Source organism: Emiliania huxleyi (assembly GCF_000372725.1).
Source record: "Emiliania huxleyi CCMP1516 unplaced genomic scaffold EMIHUscaffold_7, whole genome shotgun sequence".
Lineage (NCBI taxonomy): Eukaryota > Haptophyta > Isochrysidales > Noelaerhabdaceae > Emiliania > Emiliania huxleyi.
The window spans coordinates 1286072-1308547 of NW_005196756.1; the positions used below are offsets into that span (position 1 = coordinate 1286072).

Genomic DNA, 22476 nt, shown 5'->3' on the forward strand with positions numbered 1-22476 from the left:
CAGTCGTACCGTACACGTACGGTCGTCGACCCTCCCCACCGGTGTGGGCCGCCCGGACCCCGGAGAGCTGCAGCGCGTGCAGACAGCGTTGCGCGAGCATTGGAGAGGCCAGCCTCCGGCTTCTCAGCCGCACAGCCGGTGTCGCGAGAGCTGGATCTCTGTCTGCCTGGGTAGCTGGGTGTGATGGGATGGTGATGGGGGGAGGCTCTGGTGGCTTTGGTTACAAATTCACGGATTTACGGATTTACGGATCCCCCCCCCTCCCTCCCCCCCCGTCCCGTGACCCGCGCAGACCCGCGCGCCGTGAGTTTCCGTGAGACGCGCATCCCCATCCGGGGGGAATCAAGATTCAAGTTCGAAGTTGGTGCCGGAAAAGGCTCTGTTCTGAATTCGAACAAAAAGTGGCGGGTCTATTTTCTTGCCTGTTCATGTTACATGCAGAGACCGACGCTACGTACGCGCACACCATGGGCCAGCGGAGGGCGGACCCGGGGGGTGCTTTGCGCGGGCCGCGCTGCTCAATCGATGTCCGCGATGGTCACCTCGACCTCGACCCCCGGCTCGATCGAGATGGAGGTGATCTGCTTGACGATCTCCGACGGCGAGTGCAGGTCGATGAGGCGCTTGTGGATGCGCATCTCGAACCGGTCCCAGGTGTTGGTACCCTCACCGCAAGGCGACTTGCGGGTGGTGATGCGGAGCGTCTTGGTCGGCAGCCGGACCGGGCCCTTGACCTTGAGCCGCTTGTCCTTGGCACCCTTGATGAGGTCAGCGCAGACTATGGACCCCGGGGGGGGGGGGGGGGGGGTGAGCACGCCACGATATGCGAGGGGGCGACCCACATTTGCGCGCGAGAGAGGCGGGAGCGGGCTGCGCGCCCTTCTCGAGGTTCTTGACGTTGCGGCTGGTCAGGGTGATCCGGATGCGGTGGACCTTGACAGCTGCGTCGTCCTCGAACTGCTTCGCCTTCATGGCGGCTGCGTCCTGCGGGAGGAGGACGCGGCGTTGAGTGATGGCGGCGGCGGCGCAAAAGGCGAACCTGCCCCAGAGGGGCGCGGCGTTGAGAGCGAGGGCGACGGAGCCGAGTCGTGCCCGCCCCCGGGAAAAGGCGCGGGTCCACTTCTGGGCGGCGGCGCGCCTCCATCGATGCCATGGTGGGCCAGAGTGTTGCGCACTGCTACGCTGACTGAGGCCACACGTTCCACGGCCGTGTGTTTCTTTCTTGCGGTATCGATGGTTCGAGGGCGGTTTGCGCCGCTGCCGCCGCGCCGCCGGTGGGAGGGGCACTGGTGGTGGCCTGGGCGGCCCTCCGCCGCCGCTCGGCGCGCCCGGGTAGCGGTGGCAGCCTGCCGCCGCACCACTTTCGTATCTACCACTTCGAAATAAATGCCCGCTCGCGCGGTCCCTGCGTCGGTTTTATTCTTTTTCTGCTAGCAAAATTCGAGCTGCTTGAGGAAACTCAAGCGGGCAGCTGGAAGCACTGAGGGACGGCCGATTTCACCAAAGTCCGAGACCTGATCTTAGAATCGCTCCCTTCACGCTTCAGTCACTTCACACTTGTGCTGCGGCTTGTGTGCTTAGGGGACCCCTAGGGTTCTGAGGGCCGGATTTCTTAAAGACCTTTTAAGAAACGAGGAGGTTTGGGGGCTTAACTTGCCATTTAAGAGATTGCAGGCACGGGGGGTCCCTCTTTTAAGACCGTTTAAGAAAATCGGCCTCGCCGGCATGCGTCGCTGGGTTCCGCGCCGTTTTCTCCAATACTGCCGTTATTAGGCACAAACCGAATTCCACAAACCCGCCTCTGAAGACACATCTGTAAGTCTGGTGCACTGGCAGGAGCCATACTTGCATAATAGGGGATGTGTGCGTGCAGCTGACTGTAGCCCGCTTCCCGGCCTCCCTCCGGCGTCTACCAGGAGCCTCCCGGACCATCGACCTCAGGAGCTCTCCCGCACCGTTTAAGCGTTTAAGACCGTTTAAGGAATTGGCGGCCCAGCAGCTCTTAAAACTTGCCCGGGCAAGTTTTAAGCCGTTTAAGCCGCAGGCGCCCCGGGGCCCACCCTTTTAAGCCTAGGGGTCCCCTAAGCGGGCAATTCAGGCTCTGCGCCCCTGCGCCCCCCGAATCTCGACACAAGGTGGTTTCGGGCCCAAAAGAATCGTTCCTTCCTTGTGTTACTTTCCCGTCAGCACCATCCCGGCTCTGAGCAGATCGGCAAAACGTACCCGGGTAGAAAAAATCATCGTTAATTACCCGAAATCGGCAATTAATTTCTTTGGTAGCATCGGCAGCCTCGTTCATATGGAGAGACCTGAAACCGTGCGAAGCTCGTCGACGTCGACGTTCGCAGCTCCGGCCCTCCCGCTAACGGATCTTAACCCACCCTCTCTTTATGCTATTGCTAAAAATCTCTCTCAAAATACATGGACGGAATCCTACCTAGACCTGGTCCTGGAAACCCGGGCACTTTGCCGATTTCTGTTGTGTTGTGTTGCTTCAGGTTTTGCCTCAGACACGCGGCGGCCCCCGCGCCATCGCACGCTCTCCTTCATGAGATTTCTAGCATTTGTGCGTGTTGTAGCTTGTACGTCTTTCTTAGAAGGCAACCTAGGGAAAGGGTCCAGCACTTTGCGTTTCCGGAAATTTCGGAGGGCAATCAGAGTGTGTTATTCTGGCAACTCTCTCGAGTTTCCCTGAGTCTGAGAGCTGGGCTAGGGGCAAAATCTGAGGTAAAATTGAGGAAACCGGCAGAATACTGGGGTATTTAAACCGGCAAAATATCTATCTGGGTATTTTTCAGGCCAGGTATATTTTGCGGGTATACCCGAAGGTTTTCAGGTACCCGCAAAATACCCGGTTTCCTCAATTTTACCTCAGTAAGAGTTTGCCGATTTGGCTGATTTTTGCCCCAAATCAGCCTCACACTCAGAGTTTCCGGAAACTAGAGAGGCAAACGAGACAGGGTGCGCAGGAAACATGCACAAAGGACATCGCCCGACAGGGTGCTCCAATCATGAGTGAGACCACCATCGTCCGGCGGCGGCGTGGCGGCAACCGCGTCCGCACCTCCCGGCGGCGCAGCCATCGTGTTTGCGTCGCGAGAGGTGCCAAAAAATCTTTATTCCTGACCCGTTCGCTTCGCCGGCTGCTATTGCCGCAGCCTCGCTGCTCGGTGTCCGACGCAAGCTCTCTCAACCCACAATCTCTTGCACAATCTCTCAAACCCAGTGAGCGCGGCAGTGATGACTGCTCCATCCTCCGAAGAATCGTTCACCGGCTCTTCTCCGAGTGCGCTGAGTGGTAGGGCCCCCAAGGGCCTAGAAAGCGCGCCTCCCTCCAAGTGCCCTCTCCCTTTTCTCAGACCCAGTAAGTACGTACGACCTTTTCGTACACGTCATTTCGAGAGTTCACGCAGTGGCGTTTTTTTGCTCTTGGGCGCACCTCATGATGAAAATCTGCACTAAGAAACCTGGCCGGCCCCTGCCCTGCCCCTACCTACCTACCTACCTGCCTACCCACTTATGGGAAATAAAAAAGAAATCAGGATGGGCGAAGGTGGGGTACTAGACCAACTAAAGTGATGGTTGGTGGTACTCTCCTGCAACCACAGTCCTTCCTATGACAGGCCACTCTCAAGCCCGACAAGCATCAATCAGAATCACTTGGCCTGTCCAAGGGTTTCCTCTCCAAGTGCTCCAAAGTGCTCCAAGTGCTCCAAGTGCTCTCGCACCCTACCTGGTTTCCTTTCCGTGTTTCCTGCTAGTTTCCCTAGAGCACCCTCTAGTTTCCTGGGGAAACTCCGTGGAAATCATCAATTTCCCGGGCTCTGAGCCGAGTCTGAGGCTGGTTTGGGCCCCAAATCAGCCAAATCGGCAAAATACCGGGGTATTTTGGGTATACCTGGAAAACCCCCGGGTATACCTGGAAAATACCCGGGTAGTTTGAGAGAGATTTTTAGCAATACCAAACAACTCTAACACTCACACGTAATTTGGGGCCTGGAGCCCTGTTCACGCGCGCGCGAGACGTGCAGACAGGGTTGCCAGGTGAGAGCGAATGGCGCGGTTCACGCCTCGCACAACAGAGAGAGAGATGCGCTCTGCATGGTGGGACATAAAAGAGAGCGAGTACTTGGGCGAGTAGGCCGTCCGGTCAACGCTGCCGCGCGCGACTTTGCGCGCGAGGCGGCGCAGCTTGAGAACGGCGGTGGGCGAGAAGCCGCCGCCGAACGTCTCGTGGAGCAGCAGGTTGAAGTTGTTGCGCTTGACAAAGATCGCGTCGTGGTAGAAACCGCGATGCACCTTTTGTTTTTTGTAGTTTGCCGATTTCCTAAATAAATTTTGCCCCAGATTTTGCCCCAGACCAGCTCTCAGACTCAGTCAGGGAAACTCGCGAGTTTCCCGAGGGAAACTCGAGAGAAACAGAATGGAGCTCCAAACACCCTCTGGTTTCCCTGGAAGCTTCTGGAAACGCAAAGTGCTGGGAACCCTCTGGTTTCCCTCTGGGTTGCCGGAAACCCTTGGACAGGCCAAGAATCACCCACATCGTGATTCACCAGAAATTCTTTTTCTGCTGTGAATTTCCCGTGAAGAGAGCGGAAACCCCGACGCGAGGGCCCAGACAAACCCTTCCAATACCGCGGCCAAAACAAAAAAAGAATTCAGCGCGAGTACGAGCAACGCCGGGGCTTTCGCTCGGATGGCCGCCGCTACGCCACCGCTAAAGCCGACGCTCACTCGCGTTGAGCTCGACCCGAGCGGCAAGGCACACTGCGCTTGGTGCGACACCGCCATCGAAAAGGATTCGCCACGCGTGGTTCGCCTATTCTTTCACGCGCCTGGCTCTTACTCGCGCAACAACGGCGCTTCGACTGGCGAGAACCCAGGCGGGTGGCAGGAGCACTTCATGCACCCACAGTGCACTTTTCAATTTGACGACAACAGCAAGGGCAAGGACGCGAAGTGCGTTGGCTGCGGTCAGGACGTGAAGCCGCGTGAACGCGTGCTGTCTCGGTTCGGACACAAAGATGCACGGTGCAAGCCATCGTCGTCGGCGCCGCTCTACTACTGCTTCGACTGCTGTGCGGGCTTCCTCCGTTCCGACCCCGCGCTGCTCGTGGGCCACGTCGGCGTCCGACAGGCTGAGGCGGACGTTGCGTGGAGATCCAGACTGTTCCCCGTGGCCGGCACGAGAGGAGGCCCACCCCCGCTTCCCAGAGACCTGGCTGTGCGCCAGGCGTTCCTGAGCTGCTTCCGATTTGGCGACTCGGAAGATGCAGCTGCTGAGGCCTCGGCGGTTGCTCGCCACATCGAGCTGCAGCGCACCATCGCCGCTGCGCTGACGGCTGACCGGAAGCGCAAGTCCCCGGGCGGTTGATTCACAGTCCAGTGAGCACGCGGGCACCGGACTTGGCGACGGCGGCCCGAGGCGGCGGCGGCCTCGTGGAACGCCGCTTCTGCCGCGCGTGACTGTGCAGCGTGACTGGACATGCCAATTCTGCGTATTTCCCACAGAGACGTTACTCGAGTACTGCGCTAGTGTGATTTCCGCTCTTTGTTTTTGCACAAAAGGCCCTCGCAGTGGCAGGAGGCGTCACTAGGTCTTGGACACAACAGCGATGCCGACTTAGTGTGGGGAGGGTCGGCGAGCACTCACTCACTAGGGCGGCGCCGCAGGGCCGGGGTAGGGGCACAGTCGCCGGTCACTCGTCACTGCAGCCTCGCGCCCTCGCCGACCGCACTAGAACGTAGAAGGCGGCCCACCCACTCCGCGCACTAAAGGCTTAGTGCGCGGGGGGTGGCGGGAGGCACTCACCCACTAGCCCGCTCGCCGGCGGCCCACCCACTACGCGCACTAAGGACTTGAGACAGAGTGACAGCGGTACTACATGTAGAGGAGAGATTATTTTGGGTCAACCTGTATGAGCGCGTCGGGCTGGCGATGGAGAAGTGAGCTTGTACATGTCTTTACTCTTTCGGCGGCCGGAGGCACTCACTTCCTGTTCCCGGGCATTCACACTATATTCCTCTGAGATAATATTATATTTCGCCGCCACCGCGGCGCGCGCGCTTTATCCGCGCGCTATATTAGTAGAGTCAAACTTGTGTTCTTGTTTTGGATCAAACTTGTTACAGCTCACTTCAGCGCGATGCGGCCCCTGTCTAGCCTCCTGCTCCTATGCAGCAGCTATGGCGGGACCGCTATCGAGTATGACTTCTCTACCGGGAAGAACGGCCTCGACTACTGCATTGCCGAGGCCGACACCACCAGCGACATGACAGCGTCGACCACCATGGCACCTCCACCATGGACAAGCCTTGCACCATACATGTCAGCCACCACCTGGGCGCCTGGCGTGTGCGAGCACAACCCCAATCGAGCCGAAGGATCTGAACAATGGGTCCAGTCGGTCTCGTCGAGCACGTTCGAGCCCGCCATTTGCATCGACAATTCATTTTCGAAACTTTTTGTTGAGGCGCTGCACTGCTCAAAGCATTGGCAACTTGGGTCAGAACATCTTGAGGACATGTGTGCCTCCACTCACACTACCTCTCAGGCGATGGAGCACGCGCTACAGTCGGCTCCTGAGGCCTCATCCACCCACTGCGGCCAATCTGAATTTTCGGCCCTCCGCAGCCCCGCGATACAGGTGCACTCATGGCCCAATACGATGGCGCTACAACTCATGAGGCACGGGACTCTTGCTGCGACAACCCAGCCCCATAGGAAGCCTGCGACATACATGCCGCCGCCACCTTTGCTGGGTCACCCAATGCTGCCCATTCTTCTGGGTCAGTGCGACGGGAACGGCTTCCTTTGCCTCCAAAATGTTTCACCGTGGAACGCTACATTTGACCCTACACCTTGGCAGAAAGTCCTTCCCCGGGACCACTCGGACACGTCGAGTGCAGGAGAGGCATTGCACCATGGGACATGTTCTTCTGGAAAGGAGCTTGCCACCTACCAAGTCCTTGAGACCTTGAGCAGTGGAACAGAGGTAGTGCCCTTCAACAATGGGACATGTGGTATCATCTGGCCACTCCATGGAACCACCGATGCTGCGAAAGCACTTTGCCTTGATCACTTTCGGCGACGCGGCAAGCGCGATTGGGTCAAATACGAGCTCCATTGGAACTATGCTTTCTCAAACAAGAATTGCGCTCGGGTACAGTCCACATGGATGGGAATGATCTGGCCATTTTTTCTTTGCTTTGCTCTCGTTGGGTTCCTTTTCCTTGCGTACTCCCTGCTGACAAGTGCACTGACAATTGGCGATTTGTTTGCTTACCAGACCATGAGCAGCCTTATGATTGTCAAAGCGTGGTACGGATTGCGACACTATGGTGCAAATACCAAGCTACTGATTATCAACCTGGGTATTCAAATCAAGTGGGTCTTTGACTGGTATTTTTGCCTTGCGCCAGCTGCACTTGCGATATGTGGCATTATCCTGCTCGTTGCTTGGGGCTTTGCAATCTACGATTTCGTGCGATCCCTCCTATACTTCGCCAGGTATGCATGCCTCGTCGCCTTTGAGGTCATCATCAGCACTACTGTCAAAACTGTTTGTTTCATTTGGACACCTATTACCACCACCATCTCCTTTGGGTGCCCGTATGCAATGGTTTGCGTCAGCATCTATCGCGACTTCCTTCGGAGGTTTCTCAACTTCGTCAGTCCAGTCGTGAGGGAGCACTATGCCGAGCTAACTCCTTTGTCCGATGTTTGCGAACCGATCGACACTGGCCGCCGAAAGCCGTTGCCCTCCTCGCTTTGCCCCCAATGCCTCCATGGACTTGTCGAGTGCTTCCATTGCACCTACCATGGCATGGCAGAAAATCCATGGGTGTGCGGGAACGCCCTTCGACCCAATGCCAACGAGAGGCCTATGCCGTGGAAATTCTGGATGTGTCGTAACCTCCATTTGGCGTTTTCTTTGTACGACGATGCTCTTGCCGCCATTTATGCTCGGCTTCTCCACCTTCACGTTTGGGCCACTCTCCGTTGCCTGCAGTATCGTAGTGGTGAATACATCGTCATTTACGTGTGCAATTTTGGTTTGATCATGACACGCAAGGCCCTATACTACTTTATTGGCTTTGCTACCATTTGGCAAATCGTGTACATGCTAACCAATAGCATCGCAGTTGCTGCCGACCCGCAGGAGACCACCCCTGCCTTTGATGGCCAGCGTGACTCTTTCGTTGGTTGGTATATGCTCTTTACCGGGTACGTCGCGTGGAAGGCTACCGACGCCTACACTATCGCCGATGGTTCCGAAACGAAGCCTGAACCGCCCGCAGGAGAAGAACCAGTCATATCTGCGCCAAATATCAGCAGGGAAGGGGCAGTCACCAATCAGGCCACCATCACCGCTGAGACTCGGGCTCGTGACGCTTGGCGCAAACTCTGACTCGAGTGTCAGGAGTCTGAGAGCTGTCTGAGGCAAAATCTGAGGCAAACTCTGACAAAAAACGGGGAAGTCGGTACGGACCAACCTTACACCCGGGCATTTTCCAGGTATATACAGCTATAGGGCGGCAGGGAAGGAAACGTCGAACCCGCGATTTTTCAAAAGCAAAATCAGCAAAAATTTGGCCTCTGTATCTCCGTGTTTCCTCGCGCACCCTGTCTCGTTTCCTTTCCTTGGGTTGCCCTTCAGCACAACTCTCGTTTCCAGCGAAGAAAACTGCGGCGGCCCGAGTTTCCCGGGCGATTTTTCAGGCTCTGCGCCCCTGCGCCCCCCGAATCTCATGAGGTGTCTCGGGCCCAAAAGAAAAATGGTGTGATGTTGCGCACCCTCCTGTCTCGTTCCTTTCCTTGTGTTACTTTCCCGTCAGCACCATCCCGTCGGCTCTGAGCCGATCTGAGGCTGGTTTGGGCCAAAATCGGCATCCGGGTAGAAAAATTCAGCGGCGAAATCGGCAATCAATTTCTTTGGTATTCATCACGGCAGCATCAGCATCGGCAGCCTCAATCTAATCATGGAGAGACCTGAGACCGTCAAGTCTTGCGTCAAGTGCTCCAAGTTATTTGGAGCCATATTCTTGCCATATTCGAGAACATAGACCCTATTTTGGACAAGAATACGGAAAGAATACGCAAAAAGAATATAGATAGTACTCGGCGAGAAAAGCGTATAAAGGCCAACTCTTAACCCACCTACCTGTGCCCTCTCTATGGTATTGCTAAAAATCTTCAGAATCCCGGAGATTTTGCGGGTACCCCCGGACGGAATCATAGACCTGGTCCTGGAAAATACCCGGGCACCTTGCCGGTTTCTGTTGTTTAGGTTTTGCGTTCCGCATACCAGAGGCCCGGGGGGGGGGGGGGGGGGGGGGGGGGCCGCGCTCGGAGCCGAACCCCGGAGCGTCTGCGAGGTACTTGCTCGCCAAGGCTCGCCCATCTCGGGTTCCCTCGCCCCCCCGGGCAGGGTGACCCCGTAGAGGCGTGGGAGTACCTGCCAGGGCCGCGCGGGATGCTCATTCGGCTCGCCCTGCTCGCCTCCGCGCTCACGCCGCCTCTGCCGCCCGGCGCGGGCAGCGAGGCGGAGGCAGCGGCGCGGCGCGAGGATCAGGAATTCGAGGCTGTGCAGCCGCCGATGCCCGAGCACCTTCTGGCACTGTGGCGCGCGGGCTCCGGCGCTTACGCGTGCTTCCAGCGTGAATTCCACAGCGCGGGCGCTGGGGCACTCACGCCGAGCGCTAGGGCCGCGCTCAAAGAGGCAGCTGCGCACCTCGAGCAGCTCGCCGGCTTCACGCTGGGCGAGCGGCGCGAGTTCATCCTTTATGGCCGGCTGCAGGATGTGTTTGTGCCGCTCGCGCGAGAGCTGGAGCACTGTGCCGACGCAGCCTCGTGGAGCCTGCAGCGCGCTCTGCACCCGCTCGGCACAAACTCTTATGCCGTGGACGAGGCCTCCAAGACGTCGCTCTGGAACGCGGGCGTCAGCGCCGCCATCGGCTTTTACCGGCGCGCGGGCGATCAGCACCGCGCGCAGGCGACGCTGGAGCTCGCTCGGAAGCACCCTCACGCCGCAACCCACTACGAGCGGCTCGACCAGACCCCGCTCGTCTTCTTCCCCGGCCTCGAAGCGCGGCCGTGGTGGGAGCCACGCTCATTCTCGCTCGTCCGGAAGCTCGAGTCCGCGTTCGCCGATCCGGGTTCGCGCGCGGCCCTGTTGGCTGAGCTCGACGCAGTCATCGCGCGCGGTGGCCTCGCGCCCATACTATCGCCCGCAGCTCCGCTCGGGGAGGCGGGCGCCGGGCGCGGTGAGGCGGCGGGAAATGAGAGCGGAGGGACATGCGGCGCGGCCGACGGCGCAGCGGGCGGCACCACGCCCGCGTGGTCGGAGCTGCCCCTCTTTGACGGCAGGGTGTGGGACGAGGGGGCGTGCGCGGCGCTGCCTACGCTTCGCGGCCTGCTGCGAGGCCGAGGCAGCGAGCCCGTCGACGAGTGCATATGCACGGCGCCGGTCGACGCGGCGTCGCCAAACCTTTGCGGGACGAATATCGTCGTGACCCTGCTGCGGCTGGCGCCGGGCGCCGCCGTCTTGCCTCACTGTGGCATAACCAACCGCAGACTCACAATGCAGTTCGCGTTGCGCGGCGCCGAGGGCGTCGAGTTCACCGTGGGGGGGGAGCCGCGCGGGTACGGCGGCGATGGCAAAGCCATCGTCTTTGACGACAGCTTTGAGCACATGGTCTCCCACCGGGGGAGTCAGGATAGGTATGTGCTGTACGCGGTGCTTAAGCACCCTGGCCTGACTTCTTCGGTCGAGACGCTGAAAAGCTGAGTGACTGCGTATGTGTGTTAAACGACAAATTTTAGCTGCAGCCAGAGCAGTTCTCTTTAAGTAACCATGAAGTATACTCCACAAGCGGAACGCGGAGTTGCCGGTTGCGGTTCACCTCGGGCCGGGCTCGGGGCCCCGGGCCGGGCCTTGGCTCCGCGGTTCGTTGTGCGCATGTGGCGCGCACAGTCTCGCCACACTGCGGTCAGCATATTAATTTTCGCCACCACCTTCCTGCTAGGGCTCGCGAGCCAGCCGTGGACCGGAGCGGAAAAGGCCCTTCTTGAATGTTACCGGGGGGCTCGGTGCCGAGGAGGGCTGCTGCCTGTCCATCTCAGAGAGAGAGCGTGCCAGCCTGTCCGAGAGGCGATCGCAAGCACTCTCTCCCCGTCCGTGAGTCTCAGAGCCGACGGCGTTGGCAGATGCTCCTCTGGGTGGCAATGCCCCTCCCCGTTCCGACGTGATGCTGTGGGAGGTGGGTGGATGGGCGGTGCTGCCATCGTGGCGAATTGAGGCTGAGGGTGGGCGCGAAGCCACTTTTTGCGTTGACGTGGCTGTAGATGTAGCCATGTTGGACGGGGCAGGGGGCACTGTAGACCTGGTGGCGGGCATTGCTGCTGCTGCGCGAGGCGGTGGCGCTTTCGGAGTTGCTTTCATCAGCGGATCGAAACGTGCGATTTCGCCAACATGAGTGGCCTCTCCGAGTGCACGCCATGCGAGGGCGGGACCTACCAGAACAACAGAAGCGCCACGGCGTGCCTACCGTGCGAGGTGGGCAGCTATTGCGCCGAGGGCGCGTCATCGCCGCTGCCGTGCAAGAAGGGCACGTTCTCGAGCGCCACAAACCTCTCGGCCGCCTCAGAGTGCGTCGACGCCTCGCCGGGCCACTTTGCCACCACGGGCTCCACCGAGCAGACGCCGTGCGCCAAGGGGTCGTACACGGACGAGCCCAAGCAGGACAAGTGCACGCCCTGCGCCGCCGGCACCTACCAGGACGAGGAGGGCAAGACGGCGTGCTTGCAGTGCCAAAAGGGTTCCTACTGCCCTCACGGCGCGGCGGCGTCGCTCCCCTGCCCCGCCGGAAAGCACATCGACCACTCCCTCCCGGTGATGATGAGCATAGACGACTGCATCATGTGCCCTGCTGGCACCTTCTGCCCGCCCGGCTCGGACAACGCCACCGAATGCGCCCCCGGATCAAACTCCTCGGAGGGAGCTGGAGCTTGCGTTCTCTGTCCTCCGGGATACTCGTCGAACAGGGGCAACGAGTCCTGCTACGAGTGCCCTGCAGGCTCCTACGCCGAAACCGTGGGCAGCGCGCAGTGCTCACTGTGTCCTCCGGGCGAGATAAGCGAGCGCAGTGGAAGTGTCAACTGCACGATTTGCGGCGCGGGCACCTTCAGCGGGTCATCGGGCGGGACGGCGTGTGAGATTTGCCCTGCGGGGGGGTACTGCGAAGCCGAAAGCACTGCGTCCTGCGGAGGTGGATTCACGCCCTGCCCTTCTGGGACTTTCAACCCTCTGCCCGGCAATTCTTCGGAGGAGGCGTGTATGCCGTGCCCCTCCGGTTCAACGAGCCCCCAACCTGGACAGACAAACTGCTCTGTGTGCGAGGCGGGCACATACTCACGACGACCCGATGGTGAGTGCGTCCCATGCCGTCATCCTATGTGGAGCGGGCGCGGTAGCGACATCTGCGACATCTGCATGCCTCCGCCGCCTAGTCCGCCGCTGCCGCCGCCCTCGCAGCCGCTCGACTGCCCGTGCCTCACTGCCTACCCGGCCGGCGTCAGCCTCGTGAGCGACGAGCTTCAGGTCGTCGAGCTTCAGGTCGTCGTGGGCGGCGTGAGCCTCGCGTACAACGGCACGTACGGCCTCCACGCGTGCGGCCGACACGACAGCGGGCTCGAGCCGTCCTGCAACTCGACCGGCTACCCCGACTGGTGCGAGCAAGAGTGGTGCTACGTCGACAATGCCACGTGCAACACCGAGTACAGCCCGAGCGCATACGTGGAGGGGGTCACCCTGCACTACTCGTACCGGGCGTGCGGCTTCAGCAACGAGTTTGAAAGCTGGTTCTACCAGTCGCCGCCCTCGCCGCCGGCCGCCAGCCAGGCTCGGGGCTTCTATCTCGTTGACCCTCCCTCTGGACCTCCCCAATGCGACCCCTGCCCACCGAACGCCAACTGTGCCGCCTTCAACACCACCCTCGCGACTTTGGGCGTGCCTCGCGGCTACTGGCGCGCCAGCCTCTCGAGCGCAGTACTGACAGAGTGCCGGTCCTTCGGGGGCGACAACAATGCCGGTGAGAGGCGGTGCGCCGGCAGCGACCCGGTGGGTGGAGATCATTCTAGCGGCCGGACACTGCACGAGGTGAGCGCTGACTATAATGAGACAGGCTATTGCGCAATCGGCTTCACCGGCCCCGAGTGCCAGCTCTGTGACGCATCAAACCACTACCTCGTCGATGGCGACACCTGTCGCGAGTGCGCCGCTGTTGGACTGGCGATGGGTCGGCTCGCCGGCGTCGCCCTCGGCCTGTGCGCTGCGTGTGCCCTTCTTGCGTGGGCTTATTCGATGCAGAGCTGGCGGCATCGGCGCTACATCGGTGCTGCCCTCCGCCTCACCGACCGGTTTGTCGCCTGGTGCGTGGCCATTGGGCTGCAGGCTAAGGCCAAGATCCTTCTGGGCTTTTACCAGGTTGTGATTGTCCTTTCGACCACCTACTCCGCTCGCCTGCCAGAGAAGTATACTGGCTGGACCGATAAACTCAGCGGCGCAGTATCAGTCGACTGGTCGGGCATCCTCTTGCCCTCTCAATGCGTGAACTTCTCGCTCCGGCTTCTCACGATAGCCCTCTCCCCCGTCGGGCTCATTGCGCTGCTGCTGCTCATCGGTGTATTAGTCCGCATACGGCGCTGGCAGACCGCACCAGAGCGCCCACGCTTCAGCGCAGCCGTGCGGAGCGGGATCCTCGACCTCACGCCGTCGGGCCTCATCCTCATCTTCTGCTTTGTACCGTCGGTCAGCGCTAGCATCTTTCGGTCGTGGTCGTGCAAGGTGCAGCGCCGACGGCGACTCCCCTTTACCATCGCCAATTCTTACACCCCCCCCCCCCATTCAGGCCTACGTCGTGTCTCCCCCTTACGCGAGCTTCGAGCAGATCAGCTACATGCGCCAGGACGCGAGTGTCCAGTGTGACACGGCCGAGCACGACTCGATAACGACGATTGCCATCTTTCTCATCTTCCTCTGGCCGTTTGGCTCCCTCGCCTTGTTCACGCTGCTACTCATCCCGTGCCACAAGGCGTTGAGCACTAGCACTCCGACGGACCTGTCACGGGCGGCAAGCTTCCTGCATCGCGAGTACGAAGTTCGCTGGTATTGGTGGGAGGCGCTGGACTTGCTGCGCAAGATCATCTTGACCGGCGTGGTTGTACTTATCCCAGAGAAGCGCTCCTTTGTGCGTCTCGTACTGGCGACGCTCATCTGCTCGTGCTACACCGTCGGGCTTGCCGTCGCGACGCCCTTCAAGCGGATAGAGGACGACGTCCTTGCCGTGGCGCGCGCTCACAAGGCCCCCGCATATCACCTGCCGCTGCCCCATAGCCACCCGGCCCACCTGCGCAGGCCATAAACCTGGTGCTGCTCCTCATGTTTCTCGGTGCAAGCTGGACAACCCTGTTCGACGCGATCGAGGAGAGTTGCGAAGGCAAGGCGGAGTCAATTCTCGGCTGGGGAAGCTCAGATGTTATCGTCATCTCCATGTCGATCCTCGTCGGGTTCGCGCTCGCTCTTTTCCTCATCGGCGCCGTCCTTGCGGCCCGACGCGTGGCCAAGATCAAGACCATCCGGCTGAAGAAGACCAAGCAGGCCCCCGAGTTGACCCTGGCGAAGGGCCTGACGTGGCACCTCTTCAACAGCCACATATGGAGTACTGGCCAAGACGCTGCCGCGGTCATCAAGAAGGTTCTCATGCTGCTGCTCCCCGGCATCCAAGTGTTTTTGGATGTGCGCCCATTATTGGCGGCCGACAGATTACCTAGTCCCTCGCTCCCATGCGCCCCGTGGGTCTTTAGGTTGATGATCTTGAGGACATCGGCGCGCTGGAGAGCTACATCGCCCGCTCACAAGTGATCCTCTTCTTCCTCTCCAAGGGCTACCTACGGAGCAAGGTCCCGCCACAGCCCACCCTGCCCGCCACCTGCCCCTCCGCCACCCACGCTCTCAGTCTCACCCTACCGCGCCCCCAACCCCCCAGAATTGCCTGCGTGAGATCCGCTCGTCGCTCGAGTTGAAGAAGCCGATCATTCTCGTGCAAGAAGCGGACCCGGAGAAGGGTGGCGGCTCGCTCAAGGCGCCTCCCCCCCACCTTTGAGCGAACGAGCCCTGCTCGACCGTCTCCCCGTCGCCACCCTGTTCGCAGGAGCTGCGGGAGGAGTGCCCCGAGGGACTACAGTCGGCCATCTTTGACGCGAACTGGCCACAGATTGTTTGGATGCGCATCGAGGAGTTTCAAATAGTCTCGCTCAAGATGATCTCCGAGGCGTGATCTGCAAATGACACGACGCCATCTCATCACTCCCTTGTGCTGACTTGCCAACTCCTACTCAGGCCCTGCTGCTGCAAACGCCCGCCTACGCGTCCTTGAAGACGCTCCCGCTCAAGGTGCCGGGCGAGCTGGAACGCCAACGATTTGGGTTCGTTAAGCCGGTCATCCTGTGGGCCTCGCCGGCAAACCCAGGCGCACGCGACTTGGCCAACGAGCTCGCCACAACATTTCCCGGCTTGCGTGTCTCTCGTGCGGCAGTGACACCAAAGGGGCCTCCGCCCCTCCTAAGAAGCATGTCGTCGCTCAGAGCAGCATCTGCCAGGCAGCTTGGCCGCCCTTCTGCCGGTCCGCCGGAAGCGACCCACATGCTGCTCTACCTGTGCGAGGCGACCTGGCTGGATGAGCGGCTGGAGGAGCAGGTCAAAGCGGCGAGGGACGCAGGGCTTCCTATCGTGATGGCGCACGAGAAAGATCCGGACCTGGGAGGCTGCGCCTTCGCCAGATTCTTTGAAACGACCCCGCAAGAGCTCGTCGCTGGCGGACTCTACCGCAATCTCGCCATCTCCTGCTTTTCAGGGCGGCATCGCAAGGCGCGCGGCCGCCACTCCCGCTGCACGCCGACCCTGCTCTAAGGTGATGCGAGCTGCGTTGTGGTAGGTGTCGCTCGCGCTCTTAGCCAAGGCACTCGGTGCCACCCGCCGCAAGCGGAAGGACGGGAGGTCGAGTGGCCGAACCTTGTCGTGGTGGGGTCGTCATTCTCGTGGCAGCAGCACGTCAGGAGAGGTGGAGGAGACCGCGCCGCGTCCGACTCGCACCCCGTCGGAGCAGCCGGACCGCAGTAGCAGCCTAGAGCTGGAGGCGGACGAGGGTCCCGCGCCCGAAACGCTGCGTGTGTGAGAGTGATCGTCATGACGTCGACCAGCGCTTGAGCGCCAGGAGGACCAGGCCAGAGGTTGAGGTGCGTTCAGAGGCAGTCAGCTGACGCCATCGGTTGAGCAAGCCAGTCAGCTTACTCTGGGATTTTTTCCCCGGCGCATTTTTGTATTAGTTCGTCTTAAAGTTAAACCATTTTGCAGTGTCTGGCGTGCCGCCGTTGCAGCCCTCCAACCCACCCTACGGAGTCCACCTTTCACGGCTTTCTCATAAGAGAAAAAACTTTAGGTACTCGAGCCTCGCGGTATACAAAATGCGCCTGCGGGCGGACCCTCACAGAGCACCGATCACTACACTCGAGCAGAGAAAAAATTACAGCTCTTTACTACTCCGTTTTGAGTCTTTCTCTCTTTTGCAAGATCTTTACTACGCACCACACACAATCCACTGGCAGATTACTACATACTACTCATCATATTTCCTGCAGATCACTATTCACCACGCACAATCCACTGGCAGATTACTAGACTCATCACACAATCCACCTTTGCAGATTACTACTCACCACACAAAGAATCCACCTTGCAGATTACTTACTCACCACACACATTACAAAACACATTCCTGAGGGCGGGTGTAGAGGATGAGAGTGTAGAGCGCTGTAGAGCTGTAGAGAGATGTAGAGCGCTCTGGAGCGCTGTAGAGCTGTAGAGCTCTACATCCGGCGCGGGACGAAGCGGATGCGTTGTAGAGCGTTGTAGAGCGCGATTTCACAGTGAAATCACTAAGTAAATCGCGCTCTACAGTCGCTCTACATCGCTCTACAACGCACCCGCTTCGTCCCGCGCCGGATGTAGAGCTCTACAGCGCTCTACAGCTCTACATCCCTACAGCTCTACAGCGCTCTACACCCTACATCCTCTACACCCTCCCTCAGACACATTCACCTTGCAGATTACTCTGCAAATCCGAGGTTGCAGTTCCTACCCCCTCGTACGCGCGGACATAGCTCGTTGGTTGAACGCTGAAACTTGATCGGGCGTCATCGATCCTACTCGCTGGCCAATCCGGATTGCGCCTCACGTGCTGCTGTGCTCTTCTGGCTGGCCGATCCGGATTGCATTGATTGCCTGCACGCGCGATGGCTGACGATCGCGCGCGCGGTGGCCCTCTGCGAGCGAGGGAGACCTCCTCGTCGTGGACGACGACCAGATCATCCGACATCACACTACCCCCTAAACAAGACAAGGTACCGCCTCGAGGTACCGCAGTGAGGGTGAACCTTCTTTTGTAGACCGCTAGGATTGAGAGAAGCCTCGCTCTCAATCCTAGAAGTCGAAGGATTGTGAGCAGCACTCCTCGCAATCGCAGCATCTCTGTACGACTGTGAGCACCCACGCTCGCAATCCTACGTCTTCTAGCATCTAGGACTAAGAGCAGCTCCGCTCACAAGGTGACTGGTGACGCCTACGACTACTACCATCGCGCTCGCAATCCGAGCAAAGTCTAGGATTGCGAGCAGCTTTGCTCACAATCCGAGCATCATGCCTCCGATTGCGAGCAGTAGCGCTCGCAATCCTAGAACTTTCGCCGATTGCGAGCGACACCGCCCACAGTCCTACGACTTCTAGGATTGCGAGCGGGTCCCCTCACAATCGGTGCGATCACTGTTTGGATTGTGAGGAGACCCTCCCGGCGCGCTCACTCACAAGCGCTCGCGGCTGGAGCGATTGGGAGCGCCCTCTGTGCGCTGCTAGCAGTCCTTCCTTGGATCTTGGGTACGATTGTGAGCGCCGCCGCTCATAGTCCTACTAGATGTAGGATTGCGAGCGCTACTGCTCGCAATCGGAGGCATGATGCTCGGATTGTGAGCAGTGCTGCTCGCAATCCTAGACTTTGCTCGGATTGCGAGCGCGATGGTAGTAGTCGTAGGCGTCACCAGTCACCTTGGGAGCGGAGCTGCTCTTAGTCCTAGAAGATGTAGGACCTTGGGAGCGGAGCTGCTCTTAGTCCTAGAAGATGTAGGTAAAGTAGGACCTTGGGAGCGAGCTGGCTGGCTGCTCTTAGTCCTAGAAGATGTATGTACTAGCGAGTAGGATTGCGAGCGTGGGTGCTAGATCGTACAGAGATGCTACGATTGCGAGGAGTGCTGCTCACAACCCTTCGACTTCTAGGATTGAGAGCGAGGCTGCTCTCAATCCTCGCGGTCTACCCGTACAAAAGAAGGTTCACCGCGGGGTCGGGGTCGATAGCAGCGCCCCCCCCCCCGGCCCGGTGAGTGTGTGGCAGCAAGCAGGCTGCGATGGAGCCCACCACAAACACAAACACCTACATGAGCACCTCCAGTGCGCCGAGCGGCGCGTATGCGGGCGGCCCGCCGCTCTTCCTCCCGGGCGTCTCGGGGCCTATGGGCCAGCCTTCGGCGGGCGGCCCAGCGACGCTGGCGCAGCTGCAGCGTCAGCAGGCGTCGGTGCAGCAGGCGGCGGCGCAGCAAATGGCGATGCGCGGCGCCGCGGCTCCGCGCGCCGCTCCCCAGCACCCACTCGGACTGCCTCCGGGAACGGTGCCGCGAATGGCTTGGCCGGCGGCCGCAGCAGCACCCTCGCAGCAGCACCCTCCCGTGCCGGTGCCCGCCGCCCCTCGCACAGTTCCTGCGCCAGTGGGCCTTGCGCGCCGCGGTGCGGACGTTCGTGCCTTGGCGGCCCTCACCTCAACCGCGCCGCAGCCGCCGCAGACGCTGCCTCCAGAGCCGCGGCGCGAGGCGGCGCTGCGGGACTTTGCGCCACAGTGGGAACGGTTGGCGGTCGTTGAGCAGCTCTTGACGGGAGAGCGGGTCGCTGGCGCGGGGGGCTGCACGCGTGAGCAGGCGCGGGCGGTGCGCAGCGCCGCCACCCAGGCGCTACGCGCTGTCGAGGCCGTCAGCGAGCACGAGGCGGCATCGTCCTTGACGCAGCTGAGGGCAGAGGACGAGAAGCGGGCAGCCGAGGCCCTCTCCGCCGTGAGCCGCGTGGCTGGAAACTCGCTCGTGGCGGTGGAGGGCGTGCGGAGGGCGGAGGAGGCGAGGCAATCGCAGGTGCGCTGGACAGAGGCGTCCATCATAAAAGAAGCGCCGACGCCAGTGACATGCCCTGGGCCGTCCGTGCCGCCGGCCGCAGCCTTCTCCATCGTTTGAGCGCGGTTCGCCCGATTCCGGCGGGGATCGGCCGAGATTTCCGCGCGTTGTCACTCATGTATTGTCCGTCGTGTTGTGAGAGCTGAGATCTCGCGTGTGGCTCAGTGCGTGCCCCCTCGCGCGAACCGAATGCCGCGACGAAAAGGCTCCGGCTCAGGTCAGAGGGCCCAGCGACTCGTCGGTTGGGTGTAAACGGGCATCCCCGAGTGGCTTCAAACCAAACAGGGTGTGAATAGAGCTGTCTTGATGGTGCTGAGGACGAAGCCACCTCAAACTTTGATGAAGCCGCGAGTTTTTATAGTTTTCATTAGCTGTGAATAGTTATTGCGCCCGCCGCAGCCCGCCCTATTCCACTGGGCACGCGCCACGGGCCACGAGAGCCCTGGAAGAGCCCAGCTGGCATGTTCTATCGCCCGGGTGGCGGGCTGTCTGCATACAGACGTCTCGTCGCCATGGCTGACGCACGACTGGTCCGACGTGCGGTGGGAGTTTGACCTCAGACAGGCCGTCGGTGTCGGCGGGCTGACGGCGGCCGCCGGAATCGCGATTCGCTCTGCCAGCTGCCAGCAGCCTCGTGTCGCGGCTCTCACAGGTGCAGCTGCCAGCAGCCTCGTGTCGCGGCTCTCAGCGGTGGTGATTGGTCTTTGCGCCGTCGCTCGACGGCGTCACCACCCATCCGATCTGCGCAGCTCCTGCAGCTCCTGCAGCTCCTGCTGTCAGTCTTCTACTCTCACTCGCCGCGCGCGGATTGTGCGCCGCACCAGCAGGACACATGCTCATGCAAACAGTGCGAGAACTTGGTTGCGCCGCTTAGTGGCGGCGCTGCTTTAGAGGAAGCGGCAGCGTGGGAAGCACAGCAGATGGAGGCGGCGCGGCATGCCAAGGAGCTGCAATCGCAGTACTGGGGGCGGCAGCGCCAGCAACGAGCAAGGAGAGACTGGCGGAGGTTGAGCGGCTGAGTGCAGCAAGGGCCAAGGGCAAGAAAAAGGAATGTGGGCGTGGGCGATACGGGCGCCGCTAGGCTCAACGAGGAGATGCTGTGCAGTTAGAGAGCTCGTAGCGAGCTCGATTTTGGATGAGAATTTAGATGAGAAATCCCTCAATTTTGAGAAAAAACGCCAAAAAATCGGCGCCTGCGGCGGGCCAGCCTCCGGCGGCGCCTGCGGCGGGCCGCTGGGGCTTCCTCCCCAGACCCCGTTTACACCCGAGCTATGCCCCACGACCTGAGCCGGAGCCAAACCACCTCTCGCGAGAGACGAGAACCGACCCGCCACCCGGACCCGCCGGCCCCCGCGGGGACCCACGCGCTCGGCGCTCCCGGAGCGCTCGCGCGAAAATCGCAACCGGCTCCGATGTCTGTGCGTTGATTCTGAATCGGTTTAGGATTTGAGAGAGGCCACCTTACTAAGCAGCAAATGTGTGCTTTCTTCGACTCTCCAAGTCAGTCCTCCTCCACCTCATCGTCATCCCCGTCGTCCGCATCCGTCTCGCCCCCCTCAGCCGCCGCCTCGACCTCCTCCTCGCCCCCCTCGGCCGCCGCCTCGAGCTCCTCCTCGCCCTCGGACGGAGTGCTGCCGGGCGGCGCGGCCTTGTCCATCGCGGCGACAAACTGAGCCAACGTGGGCGGCCTGCTGGGCAGCAGCATGCGCGGCGCCACCTCGTTTGTGTAAAAGTAAAAGTGGCCGGCGAGCAGCCCGAGCAGGTTTGGCATCATGTCGCCGGTCTGCACGCCGTCCTGTGAGAGGGGGGGGGGGGGGGGCGGGGGGGGCACTCGCAGCGGGACGCCGGCAACGCTCAAGGGGAGGCGGGGGTCGATTCTTGCGTGCCTGCACCATCTGCGCGAAGGGCAGCCAGCCTGTGCGGATTTGAAAGAAGCCGAGGAAGTTTGTGATTGACGACTCATACTCGCGCGCGTACACGTACATGAAGACCATGACGAGCGGCGTGCCGAGGAACATGAGCGAGGGCGAGAGCTGCTTTAGCAGCAGCAGCGATGCAATGTTGCTCACGATCATGCGCACAAACTGGCCTGGCTCCCACGCGTACCTGCACCGAGGGCGCCGGGCCGTCGAGGGAGCAGCCGAGAGCCGAGGCAGCCGAGGGAGCAGCGACGGCGGGGCGGCGCGTTAGAGGTCTGTCTGTCAGTCTCCTTCAGCTCTCTCCCTCTGGGGACCGGCCTCACTTGACTAGCTCCAAGATGCGCATGCACTCCCACAGGTGGTAGATCTGGAGCCAGTAAAAGACGGAGAGCGGCTGCTCGCCCATGTAGAAGAAGTTTAGCAGCGTGCGCCACCACTCGCCGCGGCGCACCACCTCGCGCTCCGCAAAGGCGATGGAACGCAGGTCGACCAGGCGCTGCGAGGCGAGGACCGTCAGCAGCACCGACACCGTCACCCACGATCGCGTGATGGGCGGCGCCGAGCGAAAGTGGGCGACGGGTGCCGAGTTGAGCAGCCGCGCGAGCAGCCCGGGCGACGGCGATGGCGGTGTGTCGGCGGACACATGCACGTCCGCCGTGGTGGTCGGCGGCGAGCCCGGCGGCTTTTGCGAGGCGGGCGCAGGCTCCTGCCCGCCTCGCAGCCGGAGCAGGAGTGCAGGGGCCGCGAGCGGCCGCGGCCTGCGCCGCAGCAGCGCGGCGCTGTCCGCACGCGGAAGCAACACGAGCAAGAGCGCCACCACCCTGCGCCTCATGCTGTCTCCGAACAAGAATTCGCGGCAGCCGCGCGCCGCCAACATGTGATGCACGCCCTGCGAGCGGGGCGGGGTGCGCACTGTCCCTCTGTGTTCGTGTGCGTCGCCCATCTCTCCCTGGAGATGACTGCTCTATTTATTTATTTATTTATCATCCGTGGAGGTACAAGTGTTCGAAACGAGAGTGGATCTGAGTAACGACATGACTTGGCGGCGTTCTTGCGCGAGCGGCGAGGAGAGCTTCGACAAACTCGAGGAGCCAAAGTACGCCGCGAGGAGAGCGGAGTCACGCCGAGAGGCGAGAGAAGCAGCGAGAGCAAGGGATCGGCAGGCGGCGTCGTCGTCGCAGAACGACGCAGAGAAGCGACAGGGGAGAGAACGACGAGAGTTGGGAAGACCGC

General features: G+C 60.9%; 3 protein-coding genes across 3 annotated transcripts; 1 reads left to right on the forward strand and 2 right to left on the reverse strand.

The window, feature by feature from the left end:
* Positions 1 to 404: 404 nt before the first annotated feature.
* EMIHUDRAFT_414756 (hypothetical protein) lies at positions 405 to 1189 on the reverse strand. Its single transcript, XM_005762007.1, has 3 exons — positions 1139 to 1189; positions 879 to 984; positions 405 to 778 (listed from the first exon to the last, which is right to left on the reverse strand). Exons 1-3 carry the CDS (start codon positions 1151 to 1153, stop codon positions 519 to 521), a joined length of 381 nt encoding a protein of 126 aa, XP_005762064.1. The 5' UTR covers positions 1154 to 1189; the 3' UTR covers positions 405 to 518.
* Positions 1190 to 9476: 8287 nt separating this feature from the next.
* Positions 9477 to 10830, forward strand: EMIHUDRAFT_448436 (hypothetical protein; the record flags this gene model as incomplete). The annotated part of the gene is made up of 1 exon (XM_005762008.1): positions 9477 to 10830. The coding sequence occupies one exon, from the start codon at positions 9477 to 9479 to the stop codon at positions 10788 to 10790; it is 1314 nt and encodes a 437-aa protein (XP_005762065.1). The 3' UTR covers positions 10791 to 10830.
* Positions 10831 to 20825: 9995 nt separating this feature from the next.
* EMIHUDRAFT_96871 (hypothetical protein) lies at positions 20826 to 22075 on the reverse strand (the record flags this gene model as incomplete). Its single annotated transcript, XM_005762009.1, has 3 exons — positions 20826 to 21119; positions 21217 to 21430; positions 21567 to 22075. The coding sequence occupies 3 exons, from the start codon at positions 22073 to 22075 to the stop codon at positions 20826 to 20828; spliced, it is 1017 nt and encodes a 338-aa protein (XP_005762066.1).
* Between the last annotated feature and the right edge of the window lie 401 nt (positions 22076 to 22476).

Coding starts and splice junctions, on each gene's coding strand:
- EMIHUDRAFT_414756 (XM_005762007.1), bottom strand. Junction 779..878: donor CGTCAAGAACCTCGAGAAGG/GCGCGCAGCCCG, acceptor CGGGGTCCATAG/TCTGCGCTGACCTCATCAAG.